This window comes from Podarcis erhardii (genome assembly GCF_964252035.2).
Source record: "Podarcis erhardii genome assembly, chromosome: 1".
NCBI classification, from domain to species: Eukaryota; Metazoa; Chordata; class Lepidosauria; order Squamata; family Lacertidae; genus Podarcis; species Podarcis erhardii.
The window spans coordinates 84,764,693-84,782,572 of record NC_138497.1 but is presented as its reverse complement, the minus strand read 5'-3'; the positions used below and the strand labels follow the sequence as shown (position 1 = coordinate 84,782,572).

Below are 17,880 nucleotides of genomic sequence, written 5' to 3'. Positions count from 1 at the left end.
GAGGCAGCGGTGTGGCAGGTGGCGATACTGCGGTGCTGTGTGTGGCGGACAGCTCAGCGGGATCCCACCTTCGTCGCCAGTGAAATATACCCGGAGTCGAGAGTGGATTTCATGCTCTTTATTCAGCTCATAGTGGTGAGGAGGAATGGAAGTTCCCCCACAATATCTGCTTTATGTACATTATTTACACAATGGGCCCCACGTGATTGGCTAATTCCGGGATTCTCTTGTAGGCCAATCAGGTTGTGGATTCACTTCCACCTGGAGCTGGATTGGGTGGCTCCTGTGGACCAGTCAGACTGCTGTATTTTGTATCCTATTCAACTCAGTACATAACACCAGTAAACACGTACATAAATATAACAACCACATATCTGAAGCAGCACAGGAAGACAGTCCTGAAACCATTTTGACTCCCAAACTGACCAAATGTTTCTCTGCAAGGAGAGAGGGGGTGAGGGAACCTTCTCATTGTCTCAGGAATTAAGTAATTACCATCTCAAAGGAATGTCCAGACTACTGGAAAAGGCAATCAGATAAGGCATTATCAGATAACCTGGCAGACAGGAAAAACAACAACATTCAAATGTTTGTTGTAGACCGCCTTTTCTGTGATGTAGGTATGATGTTTGTGGGGGGTGGTCTTGGGCTACACCCCTTCTGTGATGTATGTATGGAGGGGTGGTCTGGAGCTCCAGGGCAGGGAATTTCAAAATGTCTATATAAGGGTGGGCACACCTTTGTTCTGGGTCCTCCTTCTGCGTGTGAGGGGAACACCCTGTTGTAACAGCTTTAATAAAGATCAGGCTTACTAGCTGCTTTGCTTCACAATATTCTCTGGTTGGCCTCTGTTATTTTCTCCTACCGATGGAGAACCTACAAAGGACTCTATAAGGGCTCTTGTGTACCCCATAAGGGAATAAGGGCAGATTTTGTTTACAACACCCCTGTGAGGCAGTTGGGGAGACGGAAGCTACCTGCCTTCCTACAGCTGCCTAAGTCCTCTTGTCTCCAGGTGTTAGGGATGTGGCTGAATCGAATGCCTGGGAAGGGTCAGATTCTGGAGATGAAGGAATGCCTGTACAAAGGGAGACAAAGTCTGACTCTGGAGATGAGGAATTGCAGCCACAGCCAGAGCAGGAGTGGGCTAGTTCACTCCCCCTTTCACCAAGGGCTGGGAAAGCTCACAGGCAGAGGGAGGGGAGGAGATAGATGACATTGAGGGGGTTGCTATGCATCCGGGAAATGGGCAGTGTTTAGAGGGATCTTCGTTTGATAGCAGGGAGGGGGTGACCATCTCTGAAATATACTCAGAGTCGCAAAGTGATTTCATGCTCTTTATTCAGCTCGTAGTGGTGAGGAGGAATGAATGAAAGTCCCCTCAAAGTATCTGCTTTATATACATTATTTACACAATGGGCTGCACATGATTGGCTAATTCTGGAATTCTACTGTAAGCCAATCAGGTTGTGGATTCACTTATATCTGGAGCATGATTGGGTGGTTCCTGCCAACCAATCATACTGCTGCATTGTTCTAGGACCAATCAGACTGCTGCATTCTGAATCCTATTGTTCTAGGACCAATCAGACTGCTGCAGTTTGGATCCTATTCAACTCAGTACATAACAAACTCGTAGCTAATGGCAGCAGGCCTAGAGCTGCTTTCTGGGTGTAAATTGTCAATAAATGTACATAAAACTGCCAGAGATTCATTAATTCTTATTGGAGCTTGCTTGCCTGCCTGAGATCATTACACCAGGGTTTCCTCCAAGCAATCTGGGATTGTGCCTGCATGTCTGCCTTGCCTTGGGAGACTGGGGGAGGGTGGGGAAGGGGAGCCTGTCACAGCAGGAGGGGGAGACACCCATGTTTCTTCACCAGCCTGACTCATCTCTACCTCTTGGCCTCCCTCATTCCACTCTCCTGCTTCTACATCTGGACTCCTCTGTCACAGGCTCTCCCAGCTCACTAACACTTGTTACATCTTCAGCTTCTGACACCTCCTCCTTCCAGTCTTCTCCCTCTTCTCCCTCTGACCACTCATTATCGTCCCATCACCACATCCTGGGTATACCCTCCAACATTTCTCAGATGAAAATAGGGGTGTCCCATTCCACAATGATAATTTTACTATTTATACCTCACACATACTACTCGGTTGCCCCAGCCACTTTGGGCAGCTTCCAACATATATTAAAACATTAAAAACATTAAACATTAAAAAACTATACAGGATTGGCTTCAATGCAATTCTGGGCTGCATCAATAGGAGTATAGCATCTAGATCAAGGGAAGTAATAGTGCCACTGTATTCTGCTCTGGTCAGACCTCACCTGGAGTACTGTGTCCAGTTCTGGGCACCACAGTTCAAGAAGGACACTGACAAACTGGAACGTGTCCAGAGGAAGACAACCAAAATGGTCAAAGGCCTGGAAACGATGCCTTATGAGGAACGGCTAAGGGAGCTGGGCATGTTTAGCCTGGAGAAGAGGAGGTTAAGGGGTGATATGATAGCCATGTTCAAATATATAAAAGGATGTCACATAGAGGAGGGAGAAAGGTTGTTTTCTGCTGCTCCAGAGAAGCGGACACGGAGCAATAGTTCCAAACTACAAGAAAGAAGATTCCACCTAAACATTAGGAAGAACTTCCTGACAGTAAGAGCTGTTCGACAGTGGAATTTGCTGCCACGGAGTGTGGTGGAGTCTCCTTCTTTGGAGGTCTTTAAGCAGAGGCTTGACAACCATATGTCAGGAGTGCTCTGATGGTGTTTCCTGCTTGGCAGGGGGTTGGACTCGATGGCCCTTGTGGTCTCTTCCAACTCTATGATTCTATGATTCAGTAAGGAGTGCTTTGTCCAGGAGCCCAGATGAGGGACAATGGGCTATAGCACCCATCCAAAATGGCAGTCCTGGAGGGATTGATCTGATGTCTGTCATAGGGTGACACTTAACCCAGAGTTAACCCAGATGAAATAATAAACCAGAAGGCTGGGTGGTTGATTCAGGATACATATATGATGCCTTCTCCAAAACCTACTTAATCAAGTTTTGATTTGCAATCAATAAAGTTGTGGCCACTTTGAACCCAATACCAGTTGTCTTATGCCTTATTATTTCCCTTTCTTTAGGCTCCATTGGCCACATGGTCCCTGCGCCCGGGTCCACAATTGGTGTCTGAATTTGTCCCTGCACTGCACTGCACCATCCCTTTCCCTTTTTGTGTCCGGTCTTTTAGCTTTTATGGACTGTATTGTTAGAACTGACTGGGAAAAAGCCATTCCAGGAACAAGGAACAATTGCTCCACATAAATAAATAAATAAATAAATAAATAAATAAATAAATAAATAAACAAACAAATTTCTATGATTCTTCTTTCGACAGTCTCTCAGTTATGAGACTCCCGAACAAAGACTTTAGTGACTATTGTTCTCCGGAGGGCATTCTTCACATCTTTGTTCCTCAGACTGTAGATTAAGGGGTTCAGTACAGGGATAACAATGGTGTAGAAGACAGAGATGTATTTGTCAGAGGTGGGTGAGTACCAGGAGCTGGGGCGGGAATAGATGAAGAGGAGTGTCCCTTCATAGATGATGACGGAGGTCAAGTGAGAGGCACAGGTGGAGAACGTCTTGCTTCTTGCCGTAGCGGAGTGCATTTTCAGGACCGAGATGACAATGAGGACGTAGGAGATGATGATGATGATGGAGGACATGATTTCCACTGAGCTCCCATATGTGTAGAGCAGGAGCTCATTGAGGGAGGTGTCTGAGCACGACAGCTTCAGAAGCAATGGGAGGTCACAGAAGAAGTGGTTGATGACATTTGGGCCACAGAAGGAGAGCCTGAAGGCAAAGCAGGTGTGGACCAGGGCACTCAATGTACCACCAAGGTAAGAGAGGGCAACCAGCAGGAAGCAAAGCCTTGGTGACATGATGACGGTATAAAGAAGTGGGTTACAGATGGCTACGTACCGATCATATGCCATAGTAGCGAGGATGAAAGACTCAGTGTCAGCAAAAGTGCAGAAGAAATAAAACTGCAGTCCGCAGCCGGCGTAAGAAATACCCTTTTTCGTTACCAAGAAATTGACGAGCATCTTTGGGACGATCACAGAGCAATAGCAGAGGTCAACCAATGACAAATTGCTAAGGAAGAAGTACATAGGGGATTGGAGCTGGGGGCTAGTTCTGATCAGAACCATCAGCCCAATGTTCCCCAGCAGAACCAAGCTGTAGAGCGTCAGGAATACCATGAAGAGGACAACTTGAATAGCTGGGCTGCTGGCAAAGCCTAAGAGGACAAAGTGGGTCACCGTGGTTTCATTACCATCTGACATCTCTTTGCAATATGTTAGGTACTGGAAGGAGGTAGAAGCTGGACTGCAGAACTCAGTGTGCTTAGGGAAAGAAAGGCAACAAGCTTTTCAATAAAGCAGGCACCACAGAAGTAGGTCAGCAGCTACGACAATAAAGAAAGGATGGTGTCAATTTCAAATGGGCAGCACCGCATAATTAGAAAGTAGCACTGTTAGGTGGTCATGGGAACAAATATTCAGAGGATGGAAATCAGTTATAGTCACCAACCTGTATCAGGAAACGATATGGGCCATTGTTTCTCTCCTTTCCTTTCATCTGTTGTTGTCTTCTGCTAACTAACACACAGCTGGGGAAGGAACTCCACCCCCCTCCTTACTTGATGCTGAATGTCTCGGCTTTTGTCAGGATTCTAAACCAACAAACAAATTTGTATACCGCCCTGTATGTGCAGGTCTCAGGGTCAAATATCAAAATACATAACAAAAACAAAAAACAACCCAGTAACCCCTCCCTCCTGAACACATTTTAAAATGGCATTGAATGTTCATCAGCCAAAGGCCTGGTTAAAGAGTAACCTTTTTGCCTGGATGAAGGAGCCCTCCAGGATGTGGACGGATGGATGTGAAAGGAATCTCTCCTAGTTTCAACAAAAAGAACTCACTCAGTACTCCCAAGGTATCTGCACACATCCACTTCACCTTAAGGACAGGACTCTGTGTATGCACAGAGGCTATGTTTCTTGAATCTAAAAAACACACAAATAGGCCGGTCATAATATAGAAATGGAAGTATGGGAATGACTGTGGAACACGGATATAAAATTTACAGCATGTTATGGTTTAAAGAGAGAATTATATGAAAATGCTATATAAATGGTACCTAACACCTAGTAGATCGGCAAAAATGTATAAAAATGTAATCTTACAGATTGCTCCGTGAAATTCAGTTAGCCATCTGATGGTTCTGTTGCTGTTGCCACAAAGAGCCTCAATATTAGTTAATTAATGCTGAAAAATAAAATTGTGATAGTTACTCTTCTGAACAAAAATGCAGACCCATTCAACATACCTTTGGCTCCGTTATTTTCCTTCTCTGAATTCACAATTTGCTCCTAAGCTGGAAAAAATGCTATATATGCTCCTTTTTCGAGCCCCTGGGGCATAACCTCTGAAGGATATGGCACCATAAGATCTCAGGAGTATTGTCTGCAGAGCATGGTAATTAAACCCTGACAGTTTTGTGCATTTTGCAGAGTTATTTTAAAGATAATGAAGTGCTTCTTATGAATCATACTATGAAATCTGTTTTAAGCTCCAGTTTTTACAGTTGAGATCCCATGCTTAATTGTCACAATCAATCAATAGTCTCTGGACTTGCTGATACAAAGCAAGCATTCCTTGCTACACATATGCTCAGCTGCCCCTTACAGTCAAGCTCTCCTGCTTGCCATGAGGCTATTCAGAAGGTTCTGAAGTGGGACTATTAAACAGCTGCCCCCTTGCCCCAGTCAGACTGCTGCTTCCTTTCCATTAAGCTACAGCAGGGGGAGAGATGGAATTGTAGAAGCTCTCTATAAGCTCAGCAGAGGGATCAGTGACTTTCAGCTTCCTGAGCTCATTCCTTTCCAGCAGGTTGTTCCAAGAATGCTGCAATTAAAAACTAGTGCTGAGTTTGTCCCTCTGCCGCATTCTTCTCATACCCTCTTCATGTTATCCCTTTTTAGATTGTATTATTGATATCTGTGAGCTGCTGTGGGAACCTTTGATTTTGGATGAAGAGTAGAGTAAATATTATCCATAGGCTCTGCTTCGAGGCATTATGGACCATGTCTGTAGCAGAGAGCCTCATCCTGTGATGTGGATTTCTGTTTGCACTGGGTTCCACATCACAGTCTACGCATGGAAATCATGCTGCCCTCTACAGATATATAGAGGGACAACAAGGGATGCAGCTGATGGGGATGCAATAGCAGAGGTGGGATCAGCAGCTGGAATCCTTCTCTTCTCCACTTTGGGGATGCTAATCTAATGAGGGGAATGCTTGAGCAGGACTAGAGAAACATGTTTCTCCCTCTCACCCTCTCTTAGGTCCTGGGTGCAGGTATGAGAGGTCAACGGGATGCAACAGCCAAACTTCTGGCAGTGGCGGAGCTTCATGCTCTGGCATGGGGGGGGGGTGGAGAGCAGGCAGGGGCGGGGCTGGCGTGTGTCCTGGGGGCGTGGTGTGCCGCCTGTAGAGGCATTGCGTTGGTCCAGGGGGCGTGGTGCTCCACCCGTAGGGGCGTGACGTGCCTCCTGGGGGCGTGGCATGCCTGTTGGAATATTCCGTTCTACCTTAAGAACAGACGTGTGGAATTGTTGTATGTAACATGTCTGTTTCCACTCCAGCACAGCTTGCTGGGAACTTCCGTTTTGTGTATAGCTTTTGCTTTTGCTGTCTGGCTTTGGACACGAAGGAGATCGGACATGTTTTCCTTTTGTCCTGATGTATGCTGAATAAACTGCTTGTAAATATGCTCGCACATATTCTCCTGCCACTTCTGTTGTGTAGCTTTATATCTGCTGATAAGAGTGTGCCCTAGCTTTTGAAGTTCGGGTCGCTGATTCATGCTGCACCAAGGACTGGAGTTCATCCGGAACACCGGCTGGTGGGATGGAGCCAGCTGGGGGCCTGCCAATTGCACCCGCTTCCTTGGTTGTATGCCAACAATGCCGCCCATAGGGGCGTGGTGCCCAGCGCGAATGGGGGGGGGCAGCCACGATGGCACCCTGCTGGGATCGTGCTGTTGGGGACAGTGCGCTCCCCCGCATGCCTCTTCCTCCGCCAGTGACTTCTGGTAGCAGTTAAGAACATAAGAAGAATCTTGCTATATCGGGTCAATGGTCCATCTCGCCCAGCCTCCTCTTCTTACAGTGGTCAACCAGAGGCCTCTTGGGAGGCTCCCAAGCTGGACTTGAGCGCACTAGTGCTCTCCCCACTTGTGTTCCCCAGCAACTGGTACTCAGGGGCACAACTGCCTTTGACAGGGAAGGTTGACATCAGGGTTAGTAGGCATCTTATGAATTTGTCTATAACTCTCTTTCATCCCAGTTAGCATCCATCACTGCCTTTTACAGGAGTGAATTCCATAGTTTAACTATGTGCTGTTGGAAATTATTTTGTTGGTACTGAATCTTTTAGCAGGATATCCTCCTTCTCGTATTATGAGAGAGGGAGAAAAACTTCCCTCAACCCACTTTCTCCAAATGGTGCATAATCTTATACCCCTCTATCATGCCCCCGTTCCTTATTTTTGTTCCAAACTAAAAACATTGTAACCATTCCATGATTAATTTGGGTTGCCCCTTTTTGAAACTTGTCCAGCTCTACAATATTCTTTGTGAGACAAGGCGACCAGAATTATACACAGTATTACAAATGTGGTTGCATCATAGATTTATATACAGTGGTACCTCGGGTTAAGAACTTAATTCGTTCTGGAGGTCTGTTCTTAACCTGAAACTGTTCTTAACCTGAAGCACCACTTTAGCTAATGGGGCCTCCTGCTGCTGCCATGCCACCTGAGCACGATTTCTGTTCTCATCCTGAAGCAAAGTTCTTAACCCGAGGTACTATTTCTGGGTTAGCGGAGTCTGTAACCTGAAGCGTATGTAACCTGAAGCGTATGAAACCCAAGGTACCACTGTACTAGTATTATAATGCTGGCAGTTTTATATTTCTGTCTGCTTCTGCTGCCTCCTTCCTTCACTGGCCTCAGGACTCCAGCACTGCTTTCCACCCACCTGTCTCCATAAAGTCATGGGTGAGCATGAGGCTGATTGCATACATGTAGTGAGAATGCTCCTCATCTCTCTCTGCACTTTTTCTACCTCTCCTCTCCTCGGCTCTTTTGCCTGCCTTATCTCCTCTGTCTCTGAGCAGCTCAGCCAAATGGCAGCCAGCGGCCTTTCCACCTGCTTCATCTCTCTGTGACCTTATAGTAGTTCAACCAATCACCAACAGAGACTTTGCTACTGCCAAAAAATGCCTTACAGCTTTACTATGTAGAAAATACATTTGTTTATTCGTGGTAGTTGTTTTTTATAGTAATTTCTTATTTTGCTTTAAACAAATACATATAAATATAGACAACCAAAATTACAAAATAAATTTCCTTAATAATAGTAATAATAAAAAAACTACAAAACTACAAAAAATATCAAAGTACATGGCATAGAACATAAGCCACTATGGGAAAGAAAAAAGAAAAGGAAAAAGCAAAAAGCAAAAAGCAAAAAAAAAAAAAAAAAAAGGCAAGATGAGCCAAAACAGGAAAGCTCATCTATTGTACACTTCCATCAAGTTCACAACAGATCATTATTCTTATCAATTCTCTCTATCTGCATTCCAAAGGAATCCCTCATCTTGGTATCAGGGAGCATTTCTCTATGCGGTATCATTCTAAACATAGACAGGTCTTTCTTGTTGAGCCCTTGTCCCCTAAATAATTATTTAAACACTCCCCTTCTTGTGAGTGCCAGTGTGGTGTAGTGGTTAAGAGTGGTAGTCTCGTAATTTGGGGAACCGGGTTCGCGTCTCTGCTCCTCCACATGCAGCTGCTGGGTGACCTTGGGCCAGTCACACTTCTTTGAAGTCTCTCAGCCCCACTCACCTCACAGAGTGTTTGTTGTGGGGGAGGAAGGGAAAGGAGAATGTTAGCCACTTTGAGACTCCTTAAAGGGAGTGAAAGGTGGGATATCAAATCCAAACTTCTCCTCCTCCTCCTCCTCCTCCTCCTCCTCCTCTTCTTCTTCTTCTTTCACCAATTTTTTAGGTTTGTCTTGTATTGCATCTGTCAGCTTTGCGAGCTCCAAGTACTCGCACAATTTGACTACCCATTCATCTTATTGGGTGTATTTTTATCTTTCCAGTGTTTTGACACTATAACCCTTGCTGCTGATGTTGCATACATAAATAGCCTGGTTTTATTTTTGGGAATATTATCTTAAACCATTCCTAGTAAAAATTCTTCCGGTTTCTTGCTAAATTTTTATCTATCTCTTTATCTCTTCATAAATCATATTCCAAAATCTTTGTATCTCTAGACAGGACCACCACATATGGTAGTATGTTCCTATCTGTTCCTTACATCTTCAGCACTTGTTATTGTTTGATTTATTTATTTTTGCAAGTTTTACAGGGGTCAGGTACCACCTATAGTACATTTTCATAAGATTTTCCCTTATAAGGAAGCAAGCCATGAAATTTATATTTTTAGCCCATAATTCATTCCAAATATTGGGTTTGATCATATGTTGTGAGGGATGACCCCTTTTTAGCATTCCACTCGCAACTTCTTAATTTTATCTGTTTGTTAGTTCCCCCTTTTTTTTGTTTCTGATGTATTGTTGGGGCTTAAATAACCCCTTTCTCACTGTATATATTGGGGGGGGGGAACGCACCTTGAATTTGTGTCAATATCTTACTGGAGAGTCCAGGGCTAGCTCATGGGGTCTGGAGGCGAAGGCACCGGAGGGCAGTCTCGCTCCTTTGCGTTGAGGTTCTCCCCTAAATTTCTTCTTTTTAAAGTGTCTTAAAGTCCAGTTCTAGTGTGGGGAAACCCCTTTTTGCGCCGCTGAGCCTCTGCTCCCAGGAAATCCACCCGAGTAGGGGCAACTTACGCCTCCTGTTACTCCTGCTTTGCCTCTCCAGGTGCTGAGTCTGTCTCAAGCAGCTCAGAGCTCAAACTCCAACCCGACGCTGAGCGCGCTAGTAATTTCATATCAGGTCATGTATTCCAACATAGCAGCAAATAGTACAATAAAGCCAGTTTTGACCTGAGTCCATGATTTGGATAAATGCAGTGTTCCTTGCTGCCAGTTCCAGATCAAAGGATGGCAACCAACGAAATAGTTATGTTATTGCAAAGGCTTCTGGCTGTGCAATGGAACTTAACTTCTCTCTCCACTTCCCATGTCCATCCCCTAAATAAGCTCTGGGGGTTCTCCAGCACTCTGGAGCAGATTTGGGGGAAGTATAAGGGTATGCAGGGAGAGAAGAGGGAGAAAAAGTTCTATAGTGCTAATGGAAATTCTTGAGCCAATGGAACTTCTTCATTGGAGAGCATCCCGAGGGTGCGACAACACTGCCTATGCAGGATGATAGTACGTTCCAACCTTCTGCTGGCTGGGTGAGGTCTGTGCTTGTTTTTGGAGGCAGGTGGCGCTGTGGGTTAAACCACAGAGCCTAGGGCTTGCCGATCAGAAGGTCGGCAGTTCGAATCCCCGCGATGGGGTGAGCTCCGGTTTCTTGGTCCCAGTTCCTGCCAACCTAGCAAGTAGATAAATAGGTACAGCTCTGGTGGGAAGGTAAACGGCGTTTCTGTGTGCTGCTCTGGTTCTCCAGAAGCGGCTTAGTCATGCTGCCACATGACCCCGGAAGCTGTATGCCAGCTCTCTCGGCCAGTAAAGCGAGATGAGTGCTGCAACCCCAGAGTCGTCCATGACTGGACCTAATGGTCAGGGGTCCCTTTACCTTTACCTTCTATGCAGTGGAGTTCACCTCAGCCTCAATACTCAAGTTAAATTGCTCCATTTGAGCACCCCTCATTTTTTTTTGAGAGGGGGGAATGTGCTGGACTAGAGATTTGTCCCACCCTGTATATTGCAGTGTGTAGAGCAAATAACCAAAGCCCAATGCTGCGCTCCCTCAACCCTTGCTCGTGGGACTGGCATTGCACCCTGAAGCTACTTTGTCTACTAGCAATCAAGATGGATCTTGGATGGTCCCCCACTTAACTTGCTTAAAGGGGAACTGGTGACAAGGAAGCACAGCGGACCATTCTTTGAATCCTTCAGCCAATCACAAAGAGATCAGATAAGTCAGATTTTCTGACTAGCCAACCTCTAACCAAATATTGCTGCTGCTATTTCTTTGTCTGTTTTATTTTTGTTTTCTTCTTTGCTTTTTTCCTAAATGTTCTTTGTGTGTATGTGTTGAATTTAAACTAATAAACATTAATAAATAAAAAACCGAAACACACCCACCAAGTATTGCTTTAAGGATAAGGCTGACTTTCAAAGTGCAATCACCAGATACTACTACTACTGTACTACTGCTACTAATTTATTTATACCCTGCCCATCTGGCTGGGTTTCCCCAGCCACCCTGGGTGGCTCCCAATAGAATATTAAAAACATAAAAAAACCAAACATTAAAAACTTCCCTAAATAATGATGTATAAGGTTGGGAGCTTTTCTCATTCTTCCCCTAAATTTTCAGGTTTTGGTAATATTTTAAAATATATTTTCCTAAAAGAAATTATGAAAGCCAAACCTAGATTTATTCATGTCATATTTCAGTTCAGAAAGAACCAGATTTTTTTTTTAAAAAAAACATTTTATTGGATTTTATAATTTTATGACACTAAAAATGAAAACCATTAAGTAAGACCTAGATTTTCTGGTGGTCAGACAGTGTTCTTTGTGTGTGTTAGGTCTCCAGCAAACATTCCTTCATGAATCCCAGATGCTCAAGCAATCAAGGGTGACCAGTTCTTCATGTCATGCGTATCTTTACAGAAGTTGCAGAATCATAACTTACTCTACAGTGTGCTACATAGTAATTATTGTCTAGGTTAATTTATTCTAATGAGTGTTTTGGGTACAATCCTGCATACAAGCCACTGCATTTAGCACTACCTATTTCTATCCCCCAATTTCTTAAACACTCTTAACAGTGCATTAGATCACACACTTCAATAAAATGGCTCAGTTTGCCAGAGTTTAGTATTTATAAGCTTCTCATGCTCCACCTGAAAGATAATTTCAGTGTTTGAAATCTTCTCAAGGCATTTTTCACTTCCTTATTCCTCAGGCTGTAGATCAAGGGGTTAAGCATGGGAATCACCACAGTGTAGAAGACAGAAACCCATTTGTCCTGGTCCATGGCATAGTTAGAACTCGGCCGAAGATACATGAAGACCGTTGTTCCATAGAAGACAGTGACAGCCACCAGGTGTGAGGCGCATGTTGAAAAAGCCTTTCGCTTCCCCTCTGTTGAGTGGATTTGCAGGATTGCAGACAGGATGAAGGCATATGACACCACAATTTCCACTGAAGTGAATATGCCCAGGACTGTAGCAAATACAAAGAGAACCATTTCATGGATGCTTGTGTCAGTGCAGGAAAGCGCCAATAGCGGGGGAACATCACAGAAGAAATGGTTGATGACAGAGCCGCAAAAAGATAGCATGAAAGTGGAAATCGTTTGGGTCATTGCATTCAAGAAGCCAACCAGGTAGGATCCAGCCACCATCAGAGAACACATATTGGGAGACATAGTAGTCATATACAGCAGAGGATTGCAGATAGCCACATACCGGTCATATGCCATTGCTGCCAGGAGGATGCACTCGGTGCTTGCACAGAAGACGAAAAAATACATCTGTACAGCGCAGCCTTTGTAGGAAATGGTTTTCTTCCCTGCTAAAAAATTCTCCAGCATTTTAGGGGCAATGGCTGAGGAATATCCAAAATCTAGGAAGGACAAATGGCTGAGGAAGAAATACATTGGTTTCTGGAGTTGAGGGTCGATCCTGATTAGGAGGATCATCCCAATATTCCCGGTCAGGGTGACTAAATACATAACTAATATCACAATAAAGCAGAGTGCTTTCAGTTCATGACTGTTCACTAATCCCAAGAGGACAAACTCATTTACCTTTGTATGGTTTTTGCTATCCATTTCTCTGCTATGTCAATCATCTGTTGATTATATCCACTTTGCTGATGAAATCTGATCTGTAATTCAGAAAAAGGGTACGTTGGTAGGGAACCACGCTTGCAGCCTGGAGCTCTGAGAGCAGAATTCTTTGGCTGCTACCGGAGGTGGCAAAGGAAAGCACAATGCTAATACAGGCAGACATGAGGTTGACTGGATGAGACAGAAGTGGATAGAATTTTCAGGCACTTGGGCCTCCCTTCATGGTAATGAAGTTTGTCTGATTACAGGCAAATAGGTCCATGGACGTTTGTGCTGGTCAGCTTTAAAATTTGATAGATAGATAGATAGATAGATAGATAGATAGATAGATGAATGATAGATGATAGATAGAAAGAAAGGAAGGAAGGAAGGAACAAATGAAGGAAAAGTCTATAACTTTTTTAAAAAATTGGGGGCAGAACTAAATTAATTTTGAAGGAAAGTGCTCTGCAGGCATGAATCCTGTCAAAGGATAGCTACAGTGCTAGGTACCCTTAAATTTGAGTTTGGGGTGGAAAGTACTAAAAGGGATTGATTTTTTCTGGTAAAATCATCTCCTCTCATTACAAGCTGGACCTGTCAGTCATAGTGGAGCTTCCTTTCTGCTCTCTTCCCACAGTGGCGTATGATCTCCCTTCTTCCACAACCCCACTCTAGTGTTATGGCACTATGGTATACTTAGAGACATCATTATTGCTTTCAGAAGACACTTGTCTGCATTTTTTAAATGCCTCAAGCACCACAGCATGCTTCAGGGGTGTCCAATTCAACCTATGCCACCATGTACAGATCCTACATTACACCCCTTTGTCTCAAGATTCAGGAATCACTCTTCTATTAGATGCACCACTGATCTGATTTGGTCTAAAGCAGCTATTCTCCAATGCAATTGGAAGCCTGCAAAGAGAATCTATATCTCACTAAAAGATTCCTGCATTGCAGAGAGTTGGACTAGATGACCCTTTTGATTCCTTCCAACTCTACAATTCTGATTCTGTGAAAAGCTTTATGCACTGTGGATAACTGAGGTTTGTGCCACTTCTCTTGCATGCTGCAAGCTGTGTCCTGTTTCCAGGTTTAATCAAAATTGTCTGACATAAAGAAGTCTGCGAAAATCTTTCCTTCCGTCAGTATTTTCCCCTCTGCTCAGTATAGTCCAGCTTTTCACAATTTGCAAATCTGTATTAGATGTGCTACTCTAGGGCACATTTTCTGCAATAGATTAAAGCAAGGGAGATAATTTATCACTGCCTCTCATGTGTAGTGCCCAGTTTGAACATTGCAAAAAACATTCATTATCTCTCATAAGTAAATATAATATTGACTCACTTTTGTTCTGTGGCATTCCTGAATTATTTTAAACAACATGGATATTGGTGGTATAATCTTTTCATTTGCTAGGGATCTCTGGAAACCATTTTGTGTCCACACCAAGAGTGTAGTAGAAGTGATCTTGAAATTTCTGATATTAAAGCAGCATTCATAGGGATAGAATGGCTCTTAGAGACCTCTCTCATGTGGAATATCCCTTGTGATCAAATCTCCTGATTCCTTCCAATGTTCACTAAACAAAGTAATAAAATTGATTCTCAAGGGCTATTGCACTGATGCTCTACGAAGTCTTCACAGATTCAGAGAAATGTTGGTCACTGAATGTTACCAAGAAGGTGATTTTCTTTGCAAAATGTGGAATATAGGAATCTGTCATTTGCTGAATCAGGCCATTGCTTCATTTGTCTCAGTACTCTTTTTTCTAGAAGAAATGGTGCTTGTAGTTACCACACAAGGGAGGGCTCTCAGATCCTGCCAGAGCAGAAGCTTTTGGAAAGAGATGAAAAAAAAGCGCCAGTAATGTGTACTGTTGTGTACCGCCAGAAAAAAGTACGAAGTATCAGATACACCCAATACAGGGAACATATCTGACATGCTGACAGGAGCGGTTGGGAATTATAATAGAACAATATCTGGAGGATTGCAGGTTCACCACTCCTGATTTACACTGACTGGCACTGTCTTAAGCAGGGCTGCTTCCTAGTCCTTGGCAAAGCTACGGATTGAACCAGAGACTGGAAGCAAAGTGTGTGCTCTACTCTTCCTAGCTCTGATTCTTCCCCACTGTGTTGTGCAAGGCTTACATCTAATAATTCCACGGAGGTATTTCCAAAATCATCCCAAGTTTGGTTCACTGGGATCCCAAGGGGAGACCCACTATTACATTATAGGCTAAGCTACAAATGTCAACACAACTCACATAGTCTGTCTGTGTAGAGGTTGAGTGGGACCACATCTGCTGGTTCCATCTTCAACCTCCACACATTCAGAGTAAGATGAGAACTGGCTCTGTGCGTGTACATAAGAACAATGGCCCATCTAGTCCAGCATTCTGTATTTACAGTGGTCAACCAGATGCCGGAGGGAAGCTCCCAAGCAGGAGTCAAGCACAAGAGTAGTTTCCAGCAAAGACTCTCCTCCCTGAAAGAGAGGGGAGTGGTTGTGGGCGGGAGCCCGAGCACCGCCCAGCAGGGGGGCATTTGCCCCCTGCCTCCAGCTCACCTGGCTGGTGCTCACGCCCCCTCCTGTGGCCATCCAACCAGGTGCCACGGAGGGGGCGTGTTCAGCAGCCTTTTGCTGCAGCACTAGCCTCTCCCTGGCCTCATTCCTCATCGTCGTCCCGTGGCCGCATAGTCGCCATCAGCTTCTTTGCTAAAGCCATGTTTTCCTCTGTCCCGTGTAGTTACTTCCTGATCCGCAGAGCTATTGAGGTTTGGGGCAGGCTACAACCCCCCTAGAGCCGTAAGCCAATTTCTTACGGGCTGCTATCTCAGATACGCACAAAGCTTAGGTCAATCTGCTGGGCCAAGTTCGAGGCCCGCCTCTTTTCCGCAGCATGTGCGATCGCCTTCTTTGGTGCCTTGAGGGTTGGTGAAGTGGTAGCCGAGGTTAACGCAAGTGGGAGGAAGTGCAGTTGACCGCAGCTAGCATGACTGTGCGCATACGTCAATCCAAAACAGACCAGGCAGGTATGGGTTCCCTCGTAAAAACCTACAGCTTCAGTGCAGCGGGGCCCATGCCCGGTCAAAAGACACTAGATGGTACCTTTACCTCAGACTCCTGGTTCACGAGGATGGGTCACCTTTGTTGAGACACCAATTCACAAGGGCACTCCGCAAAGTTATTGATGCCTGTGGTTTATCTTCCCAGGATTATGCGGCACACTCATTCAGGATTGGCACCGCCATAACAGCTGCACGCTTGGGCCTGCCAGTGGATGAGATTAAGGAAATGGGCCGGTGGAATCCGACGCTTATAAAGGTTACATTCGTTAGAATGCGCCTTGCTCCTTTACCTCTACTTATCCGTAATTTCCCCCCCCTCTTTTCCTTTTTCTTCTCTTTTAACCTCGGATTGCCACCTGGAGTGCGAGTTTCCTGGTTTTCGTGATGAGGCATTGCTTATGCCTTTGCTGAGAGGGAGAGTTGCCACGTTTGGCCATCCTGATAGTCACCTGGAGTGCGAGTTTCCTGGTTTTCGTGACGAGGCATTGCTTATGCCATTGCTGAGAGGGAGAGTTGCCACGTTTGGCCCTCCTCACACCCACCTGGAGTGCGTGTTTCCTGGTTTTCATCACGAGGCATTGCTTATGCCATTGCTGAGAGGGAGAGTTGCCACGTTTGGCCCTCCTGACATACTTATCCTTCAATTAGGGGGAAATGACCTTGTTAACAGAAGAAGTGTGGACTTGTTGTGGCACATAAAGAGATTTGGATGAGGTGGCTGCCTTGTGTCCCGGAACAACGGTGTTCTGGTCCTCCTTCCTGAAGAGAATTGTGTGGCACGGTGTGCAGTACTGTATGGCCATTGAAAAATCCAGGAAACTCTTAAATCGTGCAATAGCCCGTTGGGTGCACTTTTTGTATGGCCGAGTCATTTATCATGACCGTATCCGGATCGGCGACCAAGCTTTATACCGGAATGACGGTGTCCACCTATCGAATCCGGGGAACGACATTTGGTTAGCTAGTGTCAGCAAAGCATCTGGGATTGGTTACAGCTTTGAGGGTATTGGCGGCGAGCCTTTCGGCTCGGGTGGCGGTTAGGCATTGGAATAATGTGTTGTGGTGTGTCGAAGTGCTAGGTGTGGCCATCGCCTATGCCTTCAATGTTTAGGGGTATTCCGTTAAAGGAATCTGGCGGTCGTGTATTCTGTCCGATGCCTGCTTGGCGGGAGGCCATGGCACGACCCTCGGTGACAGCAGGAGGTGAGCCTATAGTTGGATCAGCATCAACAGGCTCCACCTACTGGTGAATAAACCCACTTGTTTCGATCCAATGCCTAAGCCAATACCTTTTCATTGCTGTAATCAATAAAGTTGTGGCCTTTTCTAGCCCATTAACCTTATATCACATGTCCTTGTGTCTTCATTTCACTTCGCGGGGTCGGGTCCTTGAACCACAACTGGTTTTCAGAAGCAATGCTGTATCTAACTGTGGAGTCAGAGCATAGCTATAAACTAGTAGGCTAGTAGCCATCAATAGCCCTCTCTTCCATGAATTTGTCTAATCCTCTTTGAAAGTCACTTCATTAATTCCAATGCGGACTTAGCCACACTTCCTCTTGTCTTGCTCTTGTTCCCCTGGGGAAAACCACTCTTTAGCGATCAATCATAGCGAACAGCAATTTGGGTTTTCTCCAGATGGATGTTTGCTCTGATTTAGCACTAAAGAGTGAGGTTTTTTCCTAGGAAAGGAGTAGGGCAAGGAGAAAACTGTTTGGACCCCTGCTTTCAAGGCATGGGGCAAGTGGAAAAGTGGACAAA

At 44.9% G+C, this 17,880-nt stretch overlaps 2 protein-coding genes across 2 annotated transcripts; both read right to left on the bottom strand.

The window, feature by feature from the left end:
• Positions 1-3,349: 3,349 nt before the first annotated feature.
• Positions 3,350-4,745, bottom strand: LOC309350618 (olfactory receptor 5I1-like). Its single transcript, XM_081877637.1, has 2 exons — positions 4,589-4,745; positions 3,350-4,401 (listed from the first exon to the last, which is right to left on the bottom strand). Exons 1-2 carry the CDS (start codon positions 4,634-4,636, stop codon positions 3,391-3,393), a joined length of 1,059 nt encoding a protein of 352 aa, XP_081733763.1. The 5' UTR covers positions 4,637-4,745; the 3' UTR covers positions 3,350-3,390.
• Positions 4,746-12,047: 7,302 nt separating this feature from the next.
• Positions 12,048-13,045, bottom strand: LOC309350704 (olfactory receptor 5AR1-like; the record flags this gene model as incomplete). The annotated part of the gene is made up of 1 exon (XM_081877779.1): positions 12,048-13,045. The coding sequence occupies one exon, from the start codon at positions 13,043-13,045 to the stop codon at positions 12,092-12,094; it is 954 nt and encodes a 317-aa protein (XP_081733905.1). The 3' UTR covers positions 12,048-12,091.
• Between the last annotated feature and the right edge of the window lie 4,835 nt (positions 13,046-17,880).